At 42.0% G+C, this 22,358-nt stretch overlaps 1 protein-coding gene across 2 annotated transcripts in view; it reads right to left on the reverse strand.

The window, feature by feature from the left end:
• snx29 (sorting nexin 29) overlaps positions 1-22,358 on the reverse strand; it is a 154,263-nt gene that overhangs the window by 79,848 nt on the left and 52,057 nt on the right. For both annotated transcript variants that reach the window (XM_023949208.2, XM_078937480.1), the window contains exon 15: positions 5,578-5,684. In XM_023949208.2, the coding sequence (XP_023804976.1) occupies positions 5,578-5,684 (107 nt within the window). The remainder of the gene's footprint in view (positions 1-5,577; positions 5,685-22,358) is intronic.

Raw genomic sequence — 22,358 nt, forward strand, 5'->3', positions numbered from 1 at the left:
TACATTTGATATGGACAGTGTTTAAGTCCTAATGTATAGTTGCCCAATCCGATATTTCTAGTCCGATTTCCCCTAGATATGAATAAATACACACCAATTTTTATTTTTTATTTTAAGAAATTAAACACTTTTATGCTCTCGCGGGCCACATAAAATGACATGGAGGGCCACATTTGGCCCCCGGGCCTTAAGTTTGACACACGTGCCATATATGGTGCACTAGATTTAAATGGACCTTTGCTTAGTAGCAGGACGTTTTTTTGTATTCCTGTGGCGTTGAAAGAGTTGATGTTTTTCTACGTGCATGTGTGTTTTCCAAGATGGACAGGCATTTTTCAAAGCATTTCCTACACCTCATTTCTCTGAGTTTTTGGTTTTCCCTGAGGAACATCAACCCATTGGTGGATTTGGCACTCAAATGAGAACAAAGGCCACAGTGTAGAAATATCTACACTACCACATTTTTGGTATTAAAATAAATGTATAGAAGTTTTCCATCCAAATTAAAATGCGTTTTAGTCCAGATTGCACTGTATTTCTTCCAAAAACACTCCACACATCTGCCCTTCTGTTGAACCTTAGAACCCTTTGTGTCAAAAGTTTGCTCACCCCAAGGCTAATCAGTCGTGTGAATCTTGAAATAACCTTCGGCCGTGGCTCGGGTTTACAACGACCCCCATCGGTGGTGCTGACCTACAGGGTGGGACTGGACTACGAGGACTAAGAGAAAGGCGTTTTTTCAGCAGAGAGAGGATTTCAGCTGTGATGTGTGACCAAAGTGTGTCATGGAGAACAAAAGGAAAGGTGGTGAGAACAGTTATGTTATTGGTTTAGAGATGCTGAGGCGCAGGCTGAAGATGAAGATGCTGAGGTTCTCTTTGGGACCAGCATGGATCAGGATGAATCCATCAGAGGAACAGATCATGGTAGATGTTCTGAAGATAAATGTAGGGCAGCAGATGGAGATGGTTTGATGCTGAGTTTAGAGCTACCAGGAAGGAGGAGGTTCATGGAAGATGGGTGTGAAGGAGGAGAATGCTTTGCTGAAAAAGCAAAAAAGTGATGATTCCTCATGCGATTTGTTCTGAACAAAGCCTGGACAGTGAATCTATCACCAGTGTGAAAGCCAAGAAGTCCTCCTGATGAGGTTCTTCTTCTTCATCTGGATCCAGAAAGTGTTTTTGTCCCTAAGGTTTAAAAATTTCTACTTATATTTGGTTTCTTTGACGTCAGAAGAGCAGCAAAAGTGTTTGGTTCGCGTCTGCAGTCAATAAAAACACAACTTCTTTCAAATAGGATTTCTAGCTTCCACTAAAAATCTATGGGAAAAAAAGAAAAATGCTGTGTTTAGTTGTTTTCCTCCACATTGGAATCGGTGTAGAAAGCTACATTCAGTCATTCGCCTCACCTTTAACCTCCCGTTGTTTCAAAAATGTCTGAATCGAAGCCCCAAACCCCCAAATATGAAGACCTCAGATCAAAGCTCTTGAATGACATTCATCGATAGTTTTCCAGGATTTTTTGCCTCTCTGTGCGGCTCGACGGGACACACGCAGAGACGAGGATGCAACAAGCAAACAGCACAGCATGCCTGGAGATTTCCCTCAAATTTGAACAAAGTCAAAGTCAATACGGCACCTTGGCAACATTAAATTAAGACGTGTAGCGAGCCACACACACAGGTGTGTTTCCCAGGTTAATGCGGGCCCAGCTCTGCTCAATATTTGTTTGTCTCTGGCAGTCCTGTATGTATCTAACAAGACTTGCTGTGACATTTCCTAAAATCAATTACTTGGCGGGCCGCATTTGTCTCTCTGACTGAGGCGAGGTGGAAACAGGAGAGCCGAGGGCGACTCGTGTTTATTAAAGTCTCTGAGTCTACAACACTGCAGACGCCTTTAAAGCAAAACTACAGACACAAGATCCTCCGATGACCCATTTCACGCGTGTTCTGATCCATTTTTAAATGCTTTTTACAAACATCACATAGCAAAGATGAACTCCAAGACAATCCCAACATCATTCTGTTTTTCTATTCACAAATTTAGAAAAGTGACATGTTCTAGATCAGTGATCCCCAACATTCTTCACACCACGGGCGGTCCGTGGTGTGAAGAATGTTGGGGACGTCCCACAAAGTTTTCACGGACCGATCTTTAAAATGTAGGCGGATGATTATTGTAGCAACACCACAATGAAGGAGGAACAGAGACGTGAAAAGACAAACCCCGAGCTTTTATTCTGAGGTGTCATCCACCTCTCCTCTTCCCTCACTCATGGTGCAAAAAAGAAGTACTTTCTATTAAATGTGGCTTTTTTGGGGGAGTCGAGGGCTCCTCTTCTGTCTCGTGGCTGGGCGTTTTCCCCTTTGGCAAAGAAACTTTCCAAAGACGTTTGTTTTTTACTAATTTTGCTAGCTCCTTGGTTTTATTTTAGCGCTAACTTATAGAGAAGAGCGTCTTGGCCTGCGTCAAGAGTGACACAGACGGATGGAACAGAGAATAAATGTAAGTCATGCAAGTTATTTATTCTTTCTGTGTGGCCCGGTACCAAATGAAGCACGAACCGGTACCGATCCGCGGCCCGGGGGTTGGGGACCGCTGACGTGGATCATAATTGGCTATAAGTTTTGCCGCACGCCGTCTTCTCTCAAACATTACATGCTTTGTATCTACGACGAACCTAAAGCCAACGGGGAAAACAGGAGCGGCTGGATGACCGTTGTTGTTTTTGTTGTTGTCGTTGTTGTTGTTGTTGCTGTTGTTGTCATTGTTTCACCCCGCATGCGTTGTCCAACTTTGAGTGGAGACGCTCACCTGAATTGTCAGGACCATTCTAAACCAGACCGGACCGTGCTGCTCAGTGAAAACAATGAAGAAGCGTCTGTAGCGTCTATGGTTCCTTTCCAGACTTTGTTCTCGCCGTACAGAATTCAAATCGGGACGTCGGAGATTATCCAGATAGTGTAGTTGAGCTTAAGCGAGACTTTTTAGAAAAATGTTGATGTTGGACGATTGTTTTTACACATATCACATTTTTATTCCCATAAATACATGTTTATATGTTACCATGTCTATTTTGTATTGCTTCCTTTGGCCCGTTCTAACGTCTGATGTTAAACAAAAGTGAGCAGATGGAGGCTGAGCGGATTCTTCAGTCGGTTACTGGAACCCCCCACCAAAGATCCGACATCAGAAAACCAGGAAGGACAAAACGTCTACCGCTCACTCGCTAACAGCGACAAAGACAACATCTGTGTTCAACAGGACAGAATTATTTATGTCAAACAAACGGAGGCTTCACTGGGCGGGAAAAAGCCAGAACTACTACCCCCCCCCCCCCCCCCCCCTGCTCTATGCTGTAAAAGTCCAATCAAGATTCACATCTGAGCAAATGGAAAAAATAAACTTCATTAAAAATGAACCACACATGCATGTGCATGAATAAGTTCCAGGCAGTCCGAGCAAACAAAGACGGGGATTTTTTATTTATTTTATTTTATAGAAATAATAAAAATGTCATTTATTATTCATGAACAACCACCCCCCTCTAACTGTCAGAACGCACAAGCACCGGTTCACTGGTCATTCCAACAGAACTGGAAATCCCTCTATTACACGCAGCGAGCGGCGCCGAGGCTCGTGTCTCGTCACCGGAGCGCTATCTGATGTTTCTGAGAGGAGGGTTCCTGCTGGGGCTGTGACAGGTTACAGATCAATAAAGCACAGCTCTCGACTGGTTCAAAGTCCGGTCCTTTACAATTACTCCTACATTTAAATTCTAGGAAGGTCCGGGAGTGAAGCCCCGCCCACAGACCCTGGTGAGATGCGCGCTAAACAAGTGCCGGCGAGCGGCAGGAGCGAGGCCTCACACTGCAATCCGTCAGCCTGCTTTGTTCTGCTAAAGCAAACAAAGGCTGGGAATGCGGCTGCGGCAGCAGATGAGCCAAGGAAAGTAATGCAGATGGAAAGATCACGCTCATCTTAGCAAGTTCTATAAACAGGATCAGCTGTGGAGTTAAGGATCAGCCCACTGTGGAGGCAGGAAGAAGCAAAGTTCAACAGCAAAGACGATGAATGAGAAACTCCAATAAAGCTCTGATGAATACATAAAGTCTTCCTCAGTCCTCATATTTTTTTTATAATTGTATTAATGAAAATTACCCAAGGGGGGGCTTCGAAACAGAAACCAAAACTGTGAAGGTAAAAACCTACAAGACAAAACTCATGTCGTCATGGTAACCCAAAAAAGCCAGGAAACTCATTTTAAAGTTCCACGTCTATTAAAATGGCGTTTTATAGGGATGAGGAGATCAATCAGAGTATTGATACCAAGGTGAAGTATTGATACTGAGATCGATACTTTCATCGCAGTTCTACTTTAACACGTTCAGTAACGACCTTGAATTGACTTACGGAGTGTCTGTCTGTCGCCAGATTGGACAAAAAACAGCCCAATTTGAGCAGAAAACAGCTCAATCTGATAAACACTGACTGCATCTTTGCACTAGTTACCGTTTCATTCCTACTATTTTGGTATAATGCCATCACTAAAATACAAGTTCTGTATTTGATACATGTTCAGTTTAGCTTGTTAACAAACATTTTTATTTTCCGAAAGTCTTTGTCTTGTGTTTTATTACACACGTAATACAGAAAAAATTATATATTTCCCAAAATTTTCTATAATCAAACATTTAAACAAAAAGTATTATTATCCTGTAATTATTTGGTATCGGGACCGATACCCACATTCTCAGTATCGTCCACCCCAGTGTTTTAGGTCTTTAACCTGTTCTTGGAGCATTTTTCTGATAATGGAGGACATATCTAAAGACATTTTGTTCTGTTTATTCAAATCGTTGGGTATCAGGAGAAGACAAAAAATACTATTTTGAAAAACAGCTTGTTTGTGACGTTGAAAATATGCTCGGTGGGCCAGGAGCTTCTCACTCCATGGTCTCAGCAACAGCGAGGTGTTTGAATCTACAAATCCATAATCCAGTCTTTGGAAATGACCCAAAGATCTCTGCATAAACCTACCGTACATCAAAGCTCACTAGATTGGTGAATACAGACCACAATGCATTGCGTTTGAACATTTAGGTATTTCAAATGTATTTGTCATTCAATCCTCCAAGTTTTGATCATAACACAGTGGATTTATAAATGTTTCTCTTTCGGCTTTTCCCATCAGGGGTCGCCACAGCGAACGAGTCGCATGGTAAACTTGGCAATGTTTTACGCCGGATGCCCTTCCTGACGCAACCCTCTCAAAGTAACCGGGCTTGGGACCGGCACAGAAGTAGAGAAGGGAACAGGGAGCCGCCCGGAGTCGAACCCTGGTTTCACGGACGGAAGGCGCCGCAAACCAGCACGAGCTAAACCGGCTCCCCACAGTGGATTTATAAATAGTCTTTGTAAAAAGTTCTTGTTTATTACATGTTTAATTCAAGAAAAGGAGTGAATTCCATTAAAACTGAGGGCACTAGAAAGTCCTGCACTTCATTTGTGTTCAAATATAAAACAAGGAGATCCAACACTGACTGTGTACACAGTAGATGATAAACGTGTTTACCTCGATAAGTTTGCGTTCATAGCTGGCAGCCAGCTCCTCAATGTCGCCCATGGACTTGTTCTGCGGGACGGGAACCTGGTCCTCGCTCGGCCGCAGCACCGACAAAGCTGCAGCACAGGGAAACAGACGGGAGCGGCGTTAAGCACGCGTGCAGTGATGACCGGCGATAAACATGTCTACGATCTGTGAGACTTCCAGCAGGTTCCATAAGGAATCCGTCGTTTCCAGCACGATCGGGCGTCGGAAAGCTTCACAAAGCAGGAGGATTCTTAACGGACATTATAAGATGTTGCAGCAAACTTCTCCCTTTCTGTCATGATGATGAACTGCACTTCCCTGATCTCTGCCTCGTTTCTTGTGGCCTTGGAGTTTATTGTTTCCCTGTGTTGTTGCTAACAGGCTAAAAGGATCATGTGACAGCCTGAAGCACAGCTTCCACGTCTGCGAGAATCAACTAACGTCCTTTTCCTGGCAGAGGGAAAGCAAATTAACGCCATTATTTCAGAGCCATCGCACTTTAACAGGACGAGGGCAGAAGGGAACAAACGTCCGAAGGGCTCTATGAAACTTTTTCAGATTTCCAAACTGCTTTATGATTGGACAGAAGAAGCCGCTCGTCTTCCGTATGTAGACGAATATCACAGAGACGCGTTATAAGAAGGGAGTCGAGAAATAAAAGAAAAAAGCAGAATAAACGATGCTGTCATTGATTTCAGTGGAACACAGACAGCCGCTCCTCCCTTCATGCAAACAGCTGGCTGAGCAAAGTAAGAATGGCAACTTACAGACTAACACTGAGGATTAACTCCCAAAATGTGCATTTCCAGTAAGGTAATGACAATGTTGGCTCAATGGATAGTATTTACGTTATTGCAGTCAAATGGAGGCAAATGCAGCTAGTGGGGATGGGATGGATGGACTTAACAGACTGTTGGTAGAAACGGTTTTTCAGTCTTCGTCTTCCTTCACCTCAGTTGTGTTTTCTTAAATACCATACGGCAGATGAGGGACGGGCAGAACGCGACGCGCGGGACGGGGTTGGAGCTGCAGAGTGACCTGACCGCGCAGATGTTTCCTGGCACGGACAGCTGGACTGAAACGACAAAACTAAACGAAGCCACAAAGCTGGAAGCTGCTGGACCTAACTGGTGTCCTGCAAGGAACTTCAGGAAATACAGAGACTAAACCTTAAGCCTTGTGCTATCCTATGGGGTCCAGATGACCCGATCCTTACATTGACGTGTTCTCCCTACCATGACAAAGGTGGATAAAGGCGAAGAGGATTTCATGTAATCCATGGACACCAGTGAAGATCACTGAAGAAAAAAGGTTCAGAGCACTGTCTAGTGGGTCTAGATGACCCAACTCCCAATGTTAAAGTGCCTAGGATAGCACACGGGTTACGGGGTGGATACAGGCAAACCTGCATGAGTGGTCTGTACAAAATATCAGTGGCGTAAACTGCTCAGTGAACAAGCAAAAGTGTTTGAAATGAGGAAATAACACAGTGTGGCGCTTGTTCAGACATCCTACAGACATCCTACAGAGCTTCCGTTTCACCTGCACATCCAGCATTTGCAATACTCGCAACTCACAGCTAGAGTACGATATAAGGACACCACGCGTGCATTTTCTGCAGGGATGGCGTTGGGCGGTTATTTGATTCGATCAATCCTTAATTATAAAAAAGCGCTGTTATACTTAAGAAACTCAAAGCGCTTTACAATTAAAAATAGAACCAGACAATAAATAAATCAATAAAGAGAGAGAAACCCATCCCACCCTTTACCCCACCCTCCACTAACACACACAACAATGACCCCACCATCAACTACTACTTCTAAAAGTAAATTCTAAAGGAAATGTAAAGCTTTATGTGATGCGTTCTGGGGCTGTTGGTTTTTTTGCACCTCTTCTGAGACAAACCCTTGGTGTCGGCACTAACAACCAAGGGTTGTCCCCTGACAGAAGAAAGTGGGCTGCACGTTTAAAATGCCAAAGAGCCCAACAGAACTTTCGGTTCAGCCGTAGGACGGGTAAAACGGCTGTCTGGAACAGAAGCAGTTCATGTTAACAGAGAACAAACAGGCGATTGAGAGGTTCACTGGGGAACCACCGAACAGACGTTTGCTGAATCGCTAGGACAACATGCCTCCAAGTCATGTTTATTTTAGGTTCTCCTGAATGAATTAAAGGATGCTCAAAAGCATAAAGCACACATTACCGATCTGTGGGATGTATGGAAGCGCACTGATGTGCAAACAGAGCAACCATGAAGTGTGCAGGATTAAAACAGCAATAAAGAGCTTCTTTATTGTCCTCTGATCATTTCAAACCCAATTAAAACCCAAATTCTAAGTGGTATTAAATTCTCAATTGACGTTTAATTTGCCATTTGAAAATGTTTGTCTGACTTGACAATTTAGTATAAATTCTTAAATAAATTCTTAAAATTTCGATTAATTTTTATTGTCTTCAAGTTCATTGAATTTTATGTGTCAAATGCAAAAGCCTACAATGTGCAAACTTGAGGTCTTATAAAACCTATTTAATAATATCTGGTAACTCCCAAATAAACAGATTTAACTAAAATAAGGCTTTTATTTTACAGGGCAGTCAACAGGAAGTTGATCATTTTTGCCACCAGCCTCTAGTGGTTGATTGAGAAACTGCATCTGGTACTTCCTGGTTCTCTTTGAATCCAGGAACAGAAGGTGGGGTCTTGTTTTAATCATTTACTTAATTTTTCACAGTTTTTTTCGACCATGAAGCCATAGGTGGCGCTGTTATCGCCTCACGTGAAACTCATGTGAAGCCACAAAGCGGCGAGTGATGTTTGAGGCGCCGCCGTCCTCATTTATTTATCCTGCCATGCGGACGACAAGCTGCTGGAAATTACCCCATGTCTTCAGGTCAAGAGAGAAGATTCAGCAGAGAGTGGGAGTGAAACAGATGAGCAGAGACTTCCCATCAATCCCACATGAAACCCCCGCCGCCGCCGCCGCCACCAGCTGGAACAAACCCATTTTCAAGAAAACGCAGCAGCAGGTTCAAAAAAGTCCAAACAATAATGTCATCATGCTCTTTAGAAAACTGGGATGGATTATACGAACATTTTTAGCTACATGGAAGTTCCAACTAAATAAGTCAAGGTGTCATAAGGTTATTAAGCTTGAAATATTTACATTCTACTGTTGTAATCTATTTTTAGCAGAATGTCTAAGTAATTACGCTTCGACTGTGAAAACCTCGGTCGTTTATTGTTCAGATGAAGCTGAACTAAAATAAGTGAATGTTTAATAAGGAAAAAGCTCATTTTTATAGGGAAATTTGGAAATCCTCTCTAATTAAACTACAAAATATACCTTATATCCTGATATTAGGGACTTGGCTACTTGTTTCCATGGACTCGATTCATAAAAACGCAGCATGAGGCTTTATGCTGCGTTCACACCGACGCATCATAGGCGTCCAGTTTCAATGTTAAGTCCACGTGAGTGTCGGGCGCGGCAGTCCAGCAGCGCCACATTCCACATCCAGAGTAAAATAAACTCTGAACTTTGGTGAAGAGGACACATCGCGTCAACCAATTACGGACTCAGCTTTGGCCCGTGACGATGACATAAGCAGAGGATGGAATCCAATACAAACTTTAAGATGTTTTTCTCATTTGCATTGAGACAGTAAATAAATGATCCTCTAAATTTATCCTTGTTCTTATATTTTCCCTCCTCAGACTGGATCACAAACTGGGTCACATAGAGACGGAAGTACCGCTGAAAGCGCCTGTCAATCAGAAGCAGACGGTGAAGCTCGCCGTACCGGGAGAGTTTCTAAATGATGTCATGAACCCAAACATGGAGACGTGACTACTAGGAAAGTCCGGGCCTGCACAATAAATCGCAAATTTATCGCGATATCAAGCTGTGCAGTACGCATATCGCAAAAGTTGGCGAAAATTGCAATAAAGTGTTACCTTAAATGTTCGAAAACAGTCTAAAGGCAACTTGATGTATTAAACAAATCGAATAAATCACTTTAAGCATTTGACCGATCGGATAGACGTGTTTTTAGACAAGCGGCAAGCAGTGACTTTGCTGCACATACAAATAAAGGCGACTTCTGTGTGAACGCAGCATTATGCTACGTTTACATCGCCCGAGGAAAATGCGCGTTCAGGAGAGCCCGTTCAATGAAACGTTTATGTAAATACGCATATTCGCACATTTCAGGCGTCCGTGTTCAAGACTCTCGCATGGCTACACAGGTTTTTAAATCAGGGACTCGGATATGGTAACGTATGGATGGTGTCCCTTTTCTTCGCTTGAAAATTGTTCATGGAGGAGAAATTATTAATTGCGGTTTGTGTCCGGATGGAATTCTACGACACCAAGTCTTTTATATATCGCAATACAGCTGTGAAAGAAAAAGCCTGAAGATAGATTTGCAAGATTTGCACCAAGACTTTTCCAACTGTGAGTACTTATGCAAGCATCGGGGAAATGGTAAACTGGTAAAAGGCGTCTACTTATATAGCGATCTTCTACCTTCTTTAAAGGCCCAAAGTCACAGACCCATTCACACACTGATGGCGACTCCTGTGTGAACACCGTGTGCTAAAAGCATGTTCAAAAACCTGCGTTCACCACACATCTGGTGTGCAAGTAGCTTTAAAGAGACGAGGCTTTGCCTCTGCGAGCCAACAACCAGTCATTAATCCTGAAGATGCAGGGAAAAAACATCTGCAGATCCCTGAACGCAATGGCGCCCAAGCTCAATCAAATGAAGCTCTGTGGAACCGTGAAATCTTTCCCTCCATCCTGTGTTTGGTTTTTTACGTCTTTCAACACAGAAAACACGCTGTAGCTGAACTCTGATGGTCTTCATTTCTCAGATTCTCAGATTCATGCGTCTTTTTCTTCTCACATTAATCATTTATTACCCCTTCAGCTTAAATTGGCAGCAAAGTGTCGTCCCACGCCGCTAATTATGCTGGTGGCGGGCGTGAAGATGATCGGCGTGCACGCATACCTGCATCCACGGTGAGGTCCAAGGTTAATGCGGTTCTCGTTAGAAAACCATGAGATCAAACGGGGATAAGAAGAGACCAAAAACTACACACACACACACACACACGCACACACGGAGCATGTGCTGTGGACGGGCTGGTTAGGGAGCCAGCCAAAAAAGTTAATTAATCACTGCTAATCAAAGCAATCTTCTTTCATTTTGCAATCATTCATAGTTCATTTCTCTGCCCCCCTTCCACTCAGATGCGTCTTTGTGTATGAGGCATGCATGTGCACGAGAGCGCACGGATCCCGGTGCAACTGTCACGCATGACAAATGCCACCAGATCCCGGCCCTCGCACAGGAGGCAGAGGTGTGAAATCGCTGGCCTCCTCCAATCGCAGCAGCTCAGAGCGTCCAGATGAGTCAGAGAGGCGACGGCGTCCTGATCACACCTGCTCCGAACCCGCCCCTTCAGAGCCGTCTGAAGCCCCTTAAAGGAGCCTCCTCCGTTACTGGTTCTCAAGCAAAGAATCCAGAATTTTTGGAGTCCCTTCCATAGACAGAGCCATCATTTCCAACAACCATCTGCTCGTCCGAATGCTTTCCTTCCATTTGTCCTTTCTGATGTTCTTCTCTGCTCGGCAAACATCCATCAAACGGCAGACCTCAGACGTGCGTCACGCCAAAGACGGAGAGCATTCGGGACGACTTTTCCTCTCAAAAACACCTTTTTTCCTGCACCATTAATAGATAACGTTAGATTCTCCGTGTTGAAACATTTTAAAAGCTAAATGCAGTGTTTTATTATTGAAAAAAACATAACTTATCTCTTGCAAAATTGCAGCTTTTTTAGGTTTTATTCTTATAAATTGTTGAATTTCTTCCCCAGTTGTACGACTTTCTTGTCATATATTAGTTTTTTTATGTGGTTAGTTTTAAATCCTACAGAAGCTTACATTTTGAACAAATTGAACAAAAAAAAGTTTTTTTTTTCTTTTTCAAAATTGTTATATTAATGCTTTCAACGTGTTTTAAAAGAGAAATATAAACCTGCAATCACAACTGTTAGAAACTGACATTTGGGCCAATTAAACCAGACTGCACACCGTAAATAAATATTGTTTCAGACAGTCATTCATTTACTCACGTTGGAAAAATAAGTTTATATTGCCAACGTGTCCCCCTATTATACTTTTGGTGTAACAGACAATTATATCAGACACTCATTAAAATTCAGTAGTTACCATCAGCAAGTGTGAATGAATAATGGACACATTGGAAGCACTTTGAGCACCAAGAAAAAGCGCAGATAAATCAAATCCATTATTATTATTGTTATTTTAACTCTTAACCGGCCGAAAATTTTGAACAGTTTCCAACCAATTCACGTCGGCCGAAACCCTATACGGACATCGACAGATGACAAACACAAGAACCTCTTATGAGTGACGTAGACTTAGACGTTAAGCACAAACAAGCTTAAGTAGACCTTGAGTGATTGAGTGAATGAGAGTCAGGTGTGCGGCATCCAGGTGGTGCACGCTGGGGTTGCTGGGAGGTGAAGTGCATGCAGTTCTCTGGAGATGGTTCCCGCTGGTGACCAGAGGGGGAGGCGGAGCTGTGATTTGTGAAATCCGAAAACGAGGATTTAAGCGCGTGTACATCGACTTTTCATTGGAAGCGGCTGCTTAAACACTGACGTGAATGCAGCATAAAATGAACCAGCAAAAAAACTAAATAAATAAATTCTTATAACTCTGTTAACGTTTCTATTTATTTTCTGCAGTTTTTAATCACTCAAATGCGAGTCCACTGGAATATTTCTGCCAGTTCTCACTCAGTTTCATGTTTTCATTTCCCTCGTTTGGCAAACCTTTTCTACCATTCAGATTCCTTTTAGTTTCGTAAATAATTTTCCAGAACAAATTTCTTGCTAAAGTTTGAAAATCTCCGATCTATGAAAACTTGTTCTTTTGTGCTGCTGCAGCTTGATTGTCTGAACCGACTGTTAATTAAAATGAACCTGTCAGCTGTGAGCCGGCTGGTATTTACGTCTAACACTCGCCTCCTTTCTGATGAGATCGTTTCCTGACGTCTGAGCTTTCTAGGAAGATGCTAAAGTGCCAGAACCCGCCTGTGAAGGTGACGAGGAAAGCGGCTTTCATCCTTGAACATGTGTTTTAGACATATGCTTCCAGCAAACGAGCACATTTCAAACCGTCTGCTCAGCCGTTCACTGCTCGCTTTGAGTCTCAGTAAAGAAACGTCCTGTCTTCTAACGACCTGCGTCGTTTTCCCGCCTTGGATCCGGTTCGTCCGCGGCGCTCTCGTTTCATCTCGGGGTTTAATCTCTGCTCTTGTTTGACCACAGCTGTGAGGCTTCATGGAGGACGGTGAGATGAAAGAGCGAAACAAACATGTGGATTATCTGAAGAGGAAGAATAAATACTGATTTTAAAGAGTGTAGCACTTGATTTTCTGACTTCTCTCCCGCAGACATGAAACCTGCATGGGGAAGAGATTTACCAGAGCTCCCTGCTCATGCGCTGAATCCCAAACATCTCACTAACTTCCCAACTCTGCTGTGAAAAATCTCATTTAACTAAATTAAACCTGCCAGAGAACTCTCCTCACTCGCCGTGTGTTTGGCACCTGGGTGGTTTTAATTCCCACGGTGTGAACTCATTTCATATTCATGCTACGGAAATGTCCTTTTTCTCATTACTGACGGCTCGCCGCACCAAAATAAGGTTATTTTTTCTGTGAATGGGAAACTCATGGAGAGGAATTGTTTAACTTTGGCAGACTGGATGGAGGACGGTCTAAACGATTAATTGGAAAAAACTTTAGGGATGAAAAACCTAAACCAAAGATCCAGTTTTAAAGATTTTTAAATTGGGTATCAAGAGTTTTTAAAATCAGAGCAGGATAACCGAAGAGGCAAGAAAAGGAATTAGCCTTCTCCCTTTCTAGTGTTTTCAACACAGTAGAAAGGAAAGCTGGAAGAGACTGCATGTGGAATGGCGCTTAACCTATTTGTAAAGGAAATAAAAATACTAGAACAAAACTGTTCCTCACTACTTCTTTAATAAATTGGGAAAATTCCACAAAAACTTTCAGAAAATGTGCAGAAATAACTTCAAAAACCAGAAAAAACGTTTGGCTCAAAAGATTTCTAGGTAAACCATAAAAACTCATCTGTTATTACATCCATGAGATTCCATCTATAGCGCCACCTGGCGCTAAAAAATGAAATCCCATCAAGACATACATTTTGCGCATTTTGTACGGAGGAAAATTGGTCGTACGTAAAAACTTTTGGTTCTTTAAATGAAATTTTGTACAGATGTGTCACGAACGAACCACGTTAAAACCACAAAAGTACCAATAAACCATGCAAAGAACACGTCAATCTACGCAGAACCGTGCATTATTGTTGTTTATGTAAAGGTTAATGGTCGACAAAATGCGCATTATCACTTTTTAACCCACCCCGTGGAAGCCTGAACGGAGGACGGATGCTTCTGCGTAGTGCATTAAAAAGTGATCATGCACACTTCGAAGGCCATTTACCCGCTTATACCATGGTCACTTACAAAAGAAATAAATATTAACCAGTATTTAGTCCTTAATTCTAGTTTTTTTCCAATTTGGATCACTTTTCTCACAAAAAGCGGACTTTTTGTTATCGCGCCGCACCACCTAACAAATAGTCCGCGTAACGTTGCGACATAAATATATATATCGGTGCTTATCTTTCCGATGGGTTGAATAAAGCATCAGTTTAGAGAGTTTAGAGAAAAGGTTCACCTCTTACCACTTGTTTTTGTCCAGATGATGAAGCTAAAGGTTGATTTAAAGAAGCCGGCAAAGTGATACAAAACATTTAAGCTAGGTGACCGGAACTTCTTTTTTCACTGTGCAGTTATCCTGTGGTATATCACTTTTTAATGCACACTGAGCAGCCAATCAGAATCGAGTATTCACCTGGACCATGGTATAAATGTAATTCATTAGTGATTCAGGCATCAATTACAAAGTTACAAACAAATGTGTGCGCCGTATACATGATAGAAAAGTCATACATCGGTGGTACATGTGTGAAAAGTCCGTTAGGCATACGTGGAACGGTCATGGAAAGCCACATGTTTGCGCATGCATCTTGCAAAAATCACACACAATAACATAATAATTGGGTATAAACTATGTAAAATATGCGTAAACTGTCAAATTCTGGCAGTAGAGCAGGTCGTCCAATTACTGAAGGGTCGGAGGTTCAATCCCCGCTCCCCCCAGCCAACTGTTGTTGTGTCCTTGGGCAAGACACTTCACCCTTCCTTTCCTCCACTGTGGCTCCACTGGTGTGTGAACGTGTACGAATGTCCCGGTGATGGTCAGAGGGCCGTAGGCGCCAACTGGCAGCCACGCCTCTGTCAGTCTGCCCCGGGGCAGCTGAGGCTACATCAGTAGTTACCATCAGCAAGCATGAATGAATAATGGACACATTGGAAGAACTTTAAGCACCAAGAAAAAGCGCAGATAAATCGAATCCATTATTATTGTTAATATAACTCTTAACCGGCCAGTTTCAAACCAATTCACGTCGGCCGAAACCCTATACGGACATCGACAGATGACAAACACAAGAACCTCTTATGAGTGACGTAGACTTAGACGTAAAATGTGCGACACGACCTTAAAATCTGTCGATCTTTAAAACGTGGTCGACAGGAGTCACTGAAAAAAACAAATGTAAACAAAGAAAAAGTCAACATTTAAATTACAGAAATAAAATCAAACGATTTTGATGCATTTTTAAACTCCAATTAAGAAATTTAAATAGTTTTAGCTCTTTCTGTGATGTTTACAAGACTAAATAAAAACATCTTGCATTCCGTTTCAAAAACTCCTGTTTAAAATCTGCTTCGCCTTCCTGCTTTTCTTCTGGGAAACAGTCTGTCTGATCTGGTTCTGTTCAGAAAACCCTTCCGGCTCGTGTCGATGTTTGCTCAACACCTTCTGATGGGATCTGAACGGAACGAGAGCGAGCAGGTGTCTGCTAAAGCGAGCCGGGAAAAGAGGAAAACCTAATTATTTCAACGATCAAAGCAGTGATTAGCAACAGGGAAAAAAAATAAAAGGAACAGAGACGCTCTGACCCAAAAACGTCTCAGCGGGAAAGCATCACGGCTCAATCTGCTGCAACCTATTAAAACAGTGATTAAGCATTCACCCAACACTTACAGCATCCATCAAAATGTGAGAGGGATTATTAAAAACAATACTCCCGTCTTCACCTTATTATTTCCAGAAAGGCGGGCGGCGCGCTCAGATTCTGATTGTACATGTCTGCACATAAATGTGACGTTTGTGCAGCTTTCTGCATGCAAATGCCGCTCGCAGCCTCAGGCCAAGACGATCCGGGTGAAGTCAAACTTTGACAGAGGCGGACTCATCAGGAAGTGTTCAGCAGCAGCAATCAGTCATGTCATTTGTCTGGCTGCTGCCTGATGGATTCACTTTTCCTGCATGAGAAGCCTGAACGCCAGGCTTTACATCATTTTTTTATTTATAAAGAACAACACTACATAAAAAAAGACGGCTTTTAATTCAATAAACAGACTGTAAACTGAGAAGGGCTTCATGAAACCTTCAAACAGAATTAAATTGATAAGTTCGCTTGAAAAGCTTAATTATAAGAGAACCTGCAGCAGTTTCTGAAGTTTATTTACGAAATTAGGTTTTTTAATTTCATATAACGATTTAAAAAAGGGAAAAAAATACCATTCAATTCAATCGGGTATTCTGGATTTTTGCAAAAGTCAAACCAGAAGCTGAGTTGGCAGCAGCAGTGAAAAGATCCACTCTGATGAAAATGTTGTTTTTAGCATGTTCCTGATGAGGGAGGACAGAGATTAAGAAAATTCAGATTAAACGCATCCACTGTCAGACAAACAGATCCATGAAGGTCTTTGTTTTCCTCGTCTGAGCTGGAATCTGGATCAGAACTGGACGTCTGGATAACTCCAATGTTGCTCGGCATTTTTGTTGCAGCGCTAATGTTTGGTTTGGGGTGTGAGGGGCTGTAAGATACTAGGAGAGCGTGTAAAGAGAGAGCTCTCAGATATGGGTGATGGGAAAGGGGGCAGTTTAAAGTTCAAACCTCAAGAATGTCGGAGTTTTGTTTAAAAAGGAGGGAGATAGAAATAACATAATAATATATTTTTATAACCATTTGTTGCGTTTGCCAGCTCTGCTCCGTCCTGCAAAAGGACTTGGAACTAAGAGAACTTATCTCCATGAATGCTTTTAAATCTAGATTATGAGCACTTGAGACTGCTTCTTTAATGTTTTATCTCGTTAATTTAAATGTAACTCAATCAGCATTGTGACTCTGTTCTATATTCATTTGTATTTTTGTTAATTCTTGTCCAGGGATCCTTCATAAAGAGTTTTTAAATCTCAATGAGACCCTCCTGGTTAAATAAAGGTTAAAATAAAACATTAATAAACTAGAAATAGAAAGCCTTTATTGTCATGGTACAGTGAGATTCAGGGACAGTTGTATATAAAGTGGTGCAGACAATAAAGACAAATAAATAGGATAAAAAGTAGCTAGGACTAGCTAGGACAAAAATCAAGCAAATGTGCATGGAGGAGAGAAAATGTTCAGGAATCAGGTGGCTTCCAGTGCAAAAAATGGTATTTGGCACACTGACGGCTTTTGGGAAGAAAGAATATAAAGAATGTAACGATGGGGCGGAAACAGAGGAAAGTCAAACATCAAATCCCTTAAAATGACCTGCTGCATCTCCATTCCTGTCCTCTTCTTCAGTAATGCCTGTTCAAGATAAAAAATAGACTTTTTCTTCAGACTTTTTGGTCCAAAACACTGAAAAATAAAGCCCTTTGAGATGGACTGGCGGATAGGCTCCAGCAACCCCATGACCCTGAATGGGACTGCAGTTGGTTTAGAAATGGACGGATGGATGGAAAGAAAAAACAATTTTTTTGGTCTTTTTTAAACCAAGCTGGCTTCAGCGCTGGAATAAAATACGTCACTTCTTTTTGGGACCCGCTCCAAATTTTGAATGGATTTATCTAGGACCCCCCCCCCCCCCCCCCCTTCGGAAAAAAACCCATTTCTGAAGAATGTGGCTGATAGGAATTCCCAGGATAGGAAGCCTTTAGAGCTCAGCAGCTCTTGGAGCTGATGCTCCTCTATGATGATCTGGAGGGGATGTCTGGTCAGAAAACCTCCTGGGGGGCTTTGTGGAAAGGCTTTAGGGGGATAAAAGAGGCTCGGCAGCAGACAGTAGAGTCAAAGCGTCTCTTGGGATCCATGTTTGGTTCTGTCGTCCAACCACGGATCACCACAACTTTGCGGATTGGCGATCGGACAGAATCCAGAATTTTATTCTTGCATCTTTGTCTTTTGCATCCATTTATTCTGAATTTGAAACAAATATTTGGTCTTGGTAAAAACCTTTGGTAAGCTCACTTTTTGAAACATATTTCCTCATTTACTTTAGATATTCCTACACTATAACTAAATAAACTGCATTTCTTCTGATGAGAGATGCTGTTATTCAGCCAATTTCTGATGCATTCTTCCGGGTTTGTGTTGGAGGGGCTGCAGTGTCAGTACGGATGCTCACACCAGCTCCTCCTGGGGGGTTCAGAGTCGTTCCCAAGCAATAACCTCTCCAGTCTGGGTGATTCCTTTTGGTAGGAACTTAAATTTGAAGGACAGTTCCAACTAGACATGCAATTCTGTTTTCAAACATTTTGTCGCTGTTGCTATGACGGCGTTTTTATTACGAGCCAAAGGTTGTGTTAGCAAATGAAAAACAGAGCTAAGGCAGAATTTAGGAATGGGGTTTAAGTTTGTGGGCGGAGCTTAAATATAACTTTTAGATTCCTGTTAGGGAAAACGTCTACTTTTCTCACAGTACCAGGAAGTGCAAATCCTCTATAATTCTCCACTGGGTGGCGCTAAAAAGCTATCTTTAAAGAAATACGTTATAGAAGACCTCTCCGGAAACCTGAAATGTTTTTGTTTTTTACTCTAGCAGTTTTAGAGACATACGGGTAAAAGCTTTGGTCAAATTTGCAGCGCCACCTATGGGTGCACTATTCAGAAAGGAGCTGCGCTCGTTCATCACTTGTATAAGAAGTACTGTTTAAAATGTGGTGAACTTGTTGCATTGCAAAGTTGACGAGCAACCCCTTCTATTGTGCATTGCCTGTTTTCCAACGGTCGAAGGACTTTTTGAAACTTCCACTGTTGTCGAGAAAAGCTAAGCGAATGACGATCGCGGCTTTTACAGCAAACAAGTGGACATTTTTTGATCTTCCTAATAAAAACTAAACAAGTCATCTTTTCTTTGATTACAAATGTGTTTGTTGGACAACAATTAATAACACTGGTCTAGTCCCCATTAGTGACAAACTAATGGGGGGGGGAACACTTTTGTGTTTTTCTGTTGATTTTATCTCCGTAGCAACCATTTTACTTTTTGGCCCCCCAGGGGTGACGAACAGGTTGATGTAATTTTTAGAGGAATCGGCAAAAGTAAAGTTTTGGATTTCCTTGGCAACAGAGATTTTTTTGCTAACCATGCCTGCATTTCTTTTTTGTTCACATCATGTAATATCTTTCTGTTCAACCTGAGCCAAGGATTTATGCATTCAATTTTCACAATATTTATGTAAAAATATGCAAATTACATCTTGAAAACCCTTTTTTTTTCTAAGCAGTTTCCCAGAGAGATGCTCGAGGAGTTTGGAGGCCACAGATCTAAATCCCTAGGAGGAGCTTGAATTTGTAGAAGGTACTAAAAGTGATCATTCTTTTCCAGCACACTGAAAAGTATCAGCATGTTCTCCGTGTGCGGTTCTCCTCTTCCCAGCTGATGCAGCAGCACCTCCTCCATCGGAGTCCCTCGGCGCCCAGCAGCTCACTTCTTTTCTTAATTAACTGCCGTTTGAGAGTCTCTCTTTTTTTTTTTCTTCTTCGATTTCTGCTAAGAGTTTGTGTTGGTAAAGAGCAGCGGCAGCAGCGCTGACAGCCCACTAAATCCACAGTGACCTTTCAGTTGCAGCGTCTAAATGTGTGTTTTCCTAAAGCCGAGCTGTCATTAAACGTCTCATTCATTCACTCTAACAATTACATAAACATAATAAATACCTAAAACTACTCGTTTCAGAGAAAACAGACATTAATTAAGCCTTGCATTATCGTGTGAAACTGTTTAAATATAAGTGTAACTCAGTGTTCGAGTGGCGTCTTTGGTTTCATACTACAGACTTGTTTGTCATGTGAGAGACGGTTCGGATTCTGGTCATAAAAATCTATTAACCCCCACTTTGGGGGCTGAAACAATAATGCTGTGAAGTAGCTGGGATTGAAATTATTTAAAATCTGTGGCAAAAATCCAAAACTCAACAGGAAGGTTGAGGAAATGAAGAATTTGCCCCAAGTCTGGGCCCCCCTGTGCAGGTCCCTAGCCCGGCCTTCCTAATCATCTGTTCATGTTCATAATTAGCAATAAGGTCCAAAAAAATACGAAAAATAATCCTGACTTAGAGACAGGTTAGGGACTAATGTTCCCATCTGGAAGAACATAAAAGAGGAGGAGCAAGGGGGCAAGTTTTGGTATTTTCCAGAGTTTATAGGTGCATTATTTTCATTTAATGTCAAACAAAATGGGTTCTTCTTCAACTCTGACTTCCAAACCAGGAGGACGGAGGGACACTGGGGTCGCTGCAGCCTATTAGCAAGTGTAATTCAGACATTTCCTGTTTTAGAAGCGGAGGGGAAAACCAGGAGGATGCTGGGAGAGACACTTCTGACAGAGATATGAGGGAGAGAAATGCGATCATGAATGAAAGATAATTAGAAATCACGACACAGAGATCGGGACGGAGCGACAATAGGCAGACGGAAGTTGTTATCGGCATTGGGAGCCGTCTATAATTCAGATCTTATCTGTGGGTTATTATGACTGTAAATGAAAGAGGGAGTGTCATGTCTTCCAGCTTCATCACATGCATACTGAGAAGGGAAGGCGGGCGCTGATCCATAGATCGAACACCCTAAAGACTTTTTCACAATGATTGTATTCAGGTTTTACAGATAAGTGCACTTTGCTCTGTTTCCTACCTGGGATGTCCTTCAAATGTTCTCCCAAAATCTTTAGATAATTAAAAAACAAAACAAAAAAAACATGAATGACTAGAATAAGCTCTATGGCTACCAAATCATCCAAACTCCAAGCGTCTGTTTGAACCACTGACTGTATCTGAGAACTGGACTGAGTGACTCCTCCCCCCTGGCATTCCAAACAGGAAGTGGTTCCAAGAAGTTAAAATCCTACAGACTTCTATAGAGAAATAAACAACTGTCATATTATTGGTTTGAATGACCATTTTGGCTCTGATACCGTTATTTTTTTTAACTTGTTCTTGAAAATCTTCTTTCATTCTGTGGTTCATAAACGGACCAATCAGATGCCTCAAATGAAAGTAGGTGGTGTCACATCAAACATCCAAAACAGATGTGGTGTCTCCCGCTTTCAAGTGGTGGGGGTGTGGACTTCCATCAAGCTCACTCCTGATTAGCCATAGTGGTTGCCATAGAGACTCAGACCAATCATTGCTGACTGACGACGTCTGGCTCCAACATGGTGACAACCGTACCGCGAAAAAATGGCTAGTGAATTGGCTCTATTTGGCTGGAACCAGACGCAAACCATTTTTTATTGATGATGTCACACGTACTCAGTCCAGTTCTCATATACAGTCAATAGTTTGAAAACAGTTTAAAACCCAACTATGAAACATAACAATGAGGTAAATCAGATTGACCCCCGGCCTTGCTGACTAATCAAAGCACATCTGTACTTCATTTAGACTGTAAGCGTGTTTATGTAACGATTCTTAAATTATCCTGAATGGGGGCGGTCTTTAACTCCTACATGTTAGCCAGTGAATCTTTCATTTTCAAACAGGATTTGACCCAAATCTCAAACCGTTTAACCAAAAAAACAAAGTCTTGACTTTCAGAGTTCCCAAAATCTAGTCATCCATCAGCAAAACATCCCTATTGGGGTCATGAGGCTGCTGGAGCCTATCCCAGCCGCTGTCAGTTGAAGGCGGGGATCGGCCTGGATGGGTCGCCAGTCACGCAACCACATTCACACCTCACATTAACCAATGGAGCATGTCTTTGGAATGTGGGAGGAAGCCATGCACGGGGGAATCATGCATACACAGAAAGGCCCCCAAGAATTTGAACTTTGTGCAAGGCGGAGGGGGGCTAACCACTGCGCCACAGTTACCTTTTTATTTTTCTGCCTCTCTGATATATTTTTGCAGATGTGTGCATTGCTTTAACCAGGTAAAAGACTGGAGCTTGGCCAGGTCCTATGTCTACAAAATCAAGCTTTGGAAACCTTTTTTGAAAAAAAACACCCAAACTTCTGTTATTTTCTCACCACCTTGATATTAAACGGATGCAGATTTGTTTTAGTTTTGCTTTAGTTTCTTTTTTTAGCTATCTCGTTGAGGTAAAGTTGCAGAGATTTCTCCAAAGACCTTTCTGTTCTTTCCACTTAGCATTGCAAGCTGCTAACCCGTCCTAGCATTTTAATGCTTACCTTCTACCTTTTTTTAATCTTATTTAACTGTTAGTCGTGGCCTAAAGTTTGTTTTTTGTGTGTGTGTTTTTTTAGAGATGTTCGTTTATTATTTCAGCATCTTTTACC

The sequence above is a fragment of the Oryzias latipes genome, chromosome 19 (assembly GCF_053564925.1).
Source record: "Oryzias latipes strain Hd-rR chromosome 19, Olatipes_Hd-rR_3.1".
NCBI classification, from domain to species: Eukaryota; Metazoa; Chordata; class Actinopteri; order Beloniformes; family Adrianichthyidae; genus Oryzias; species Oryzias latipes.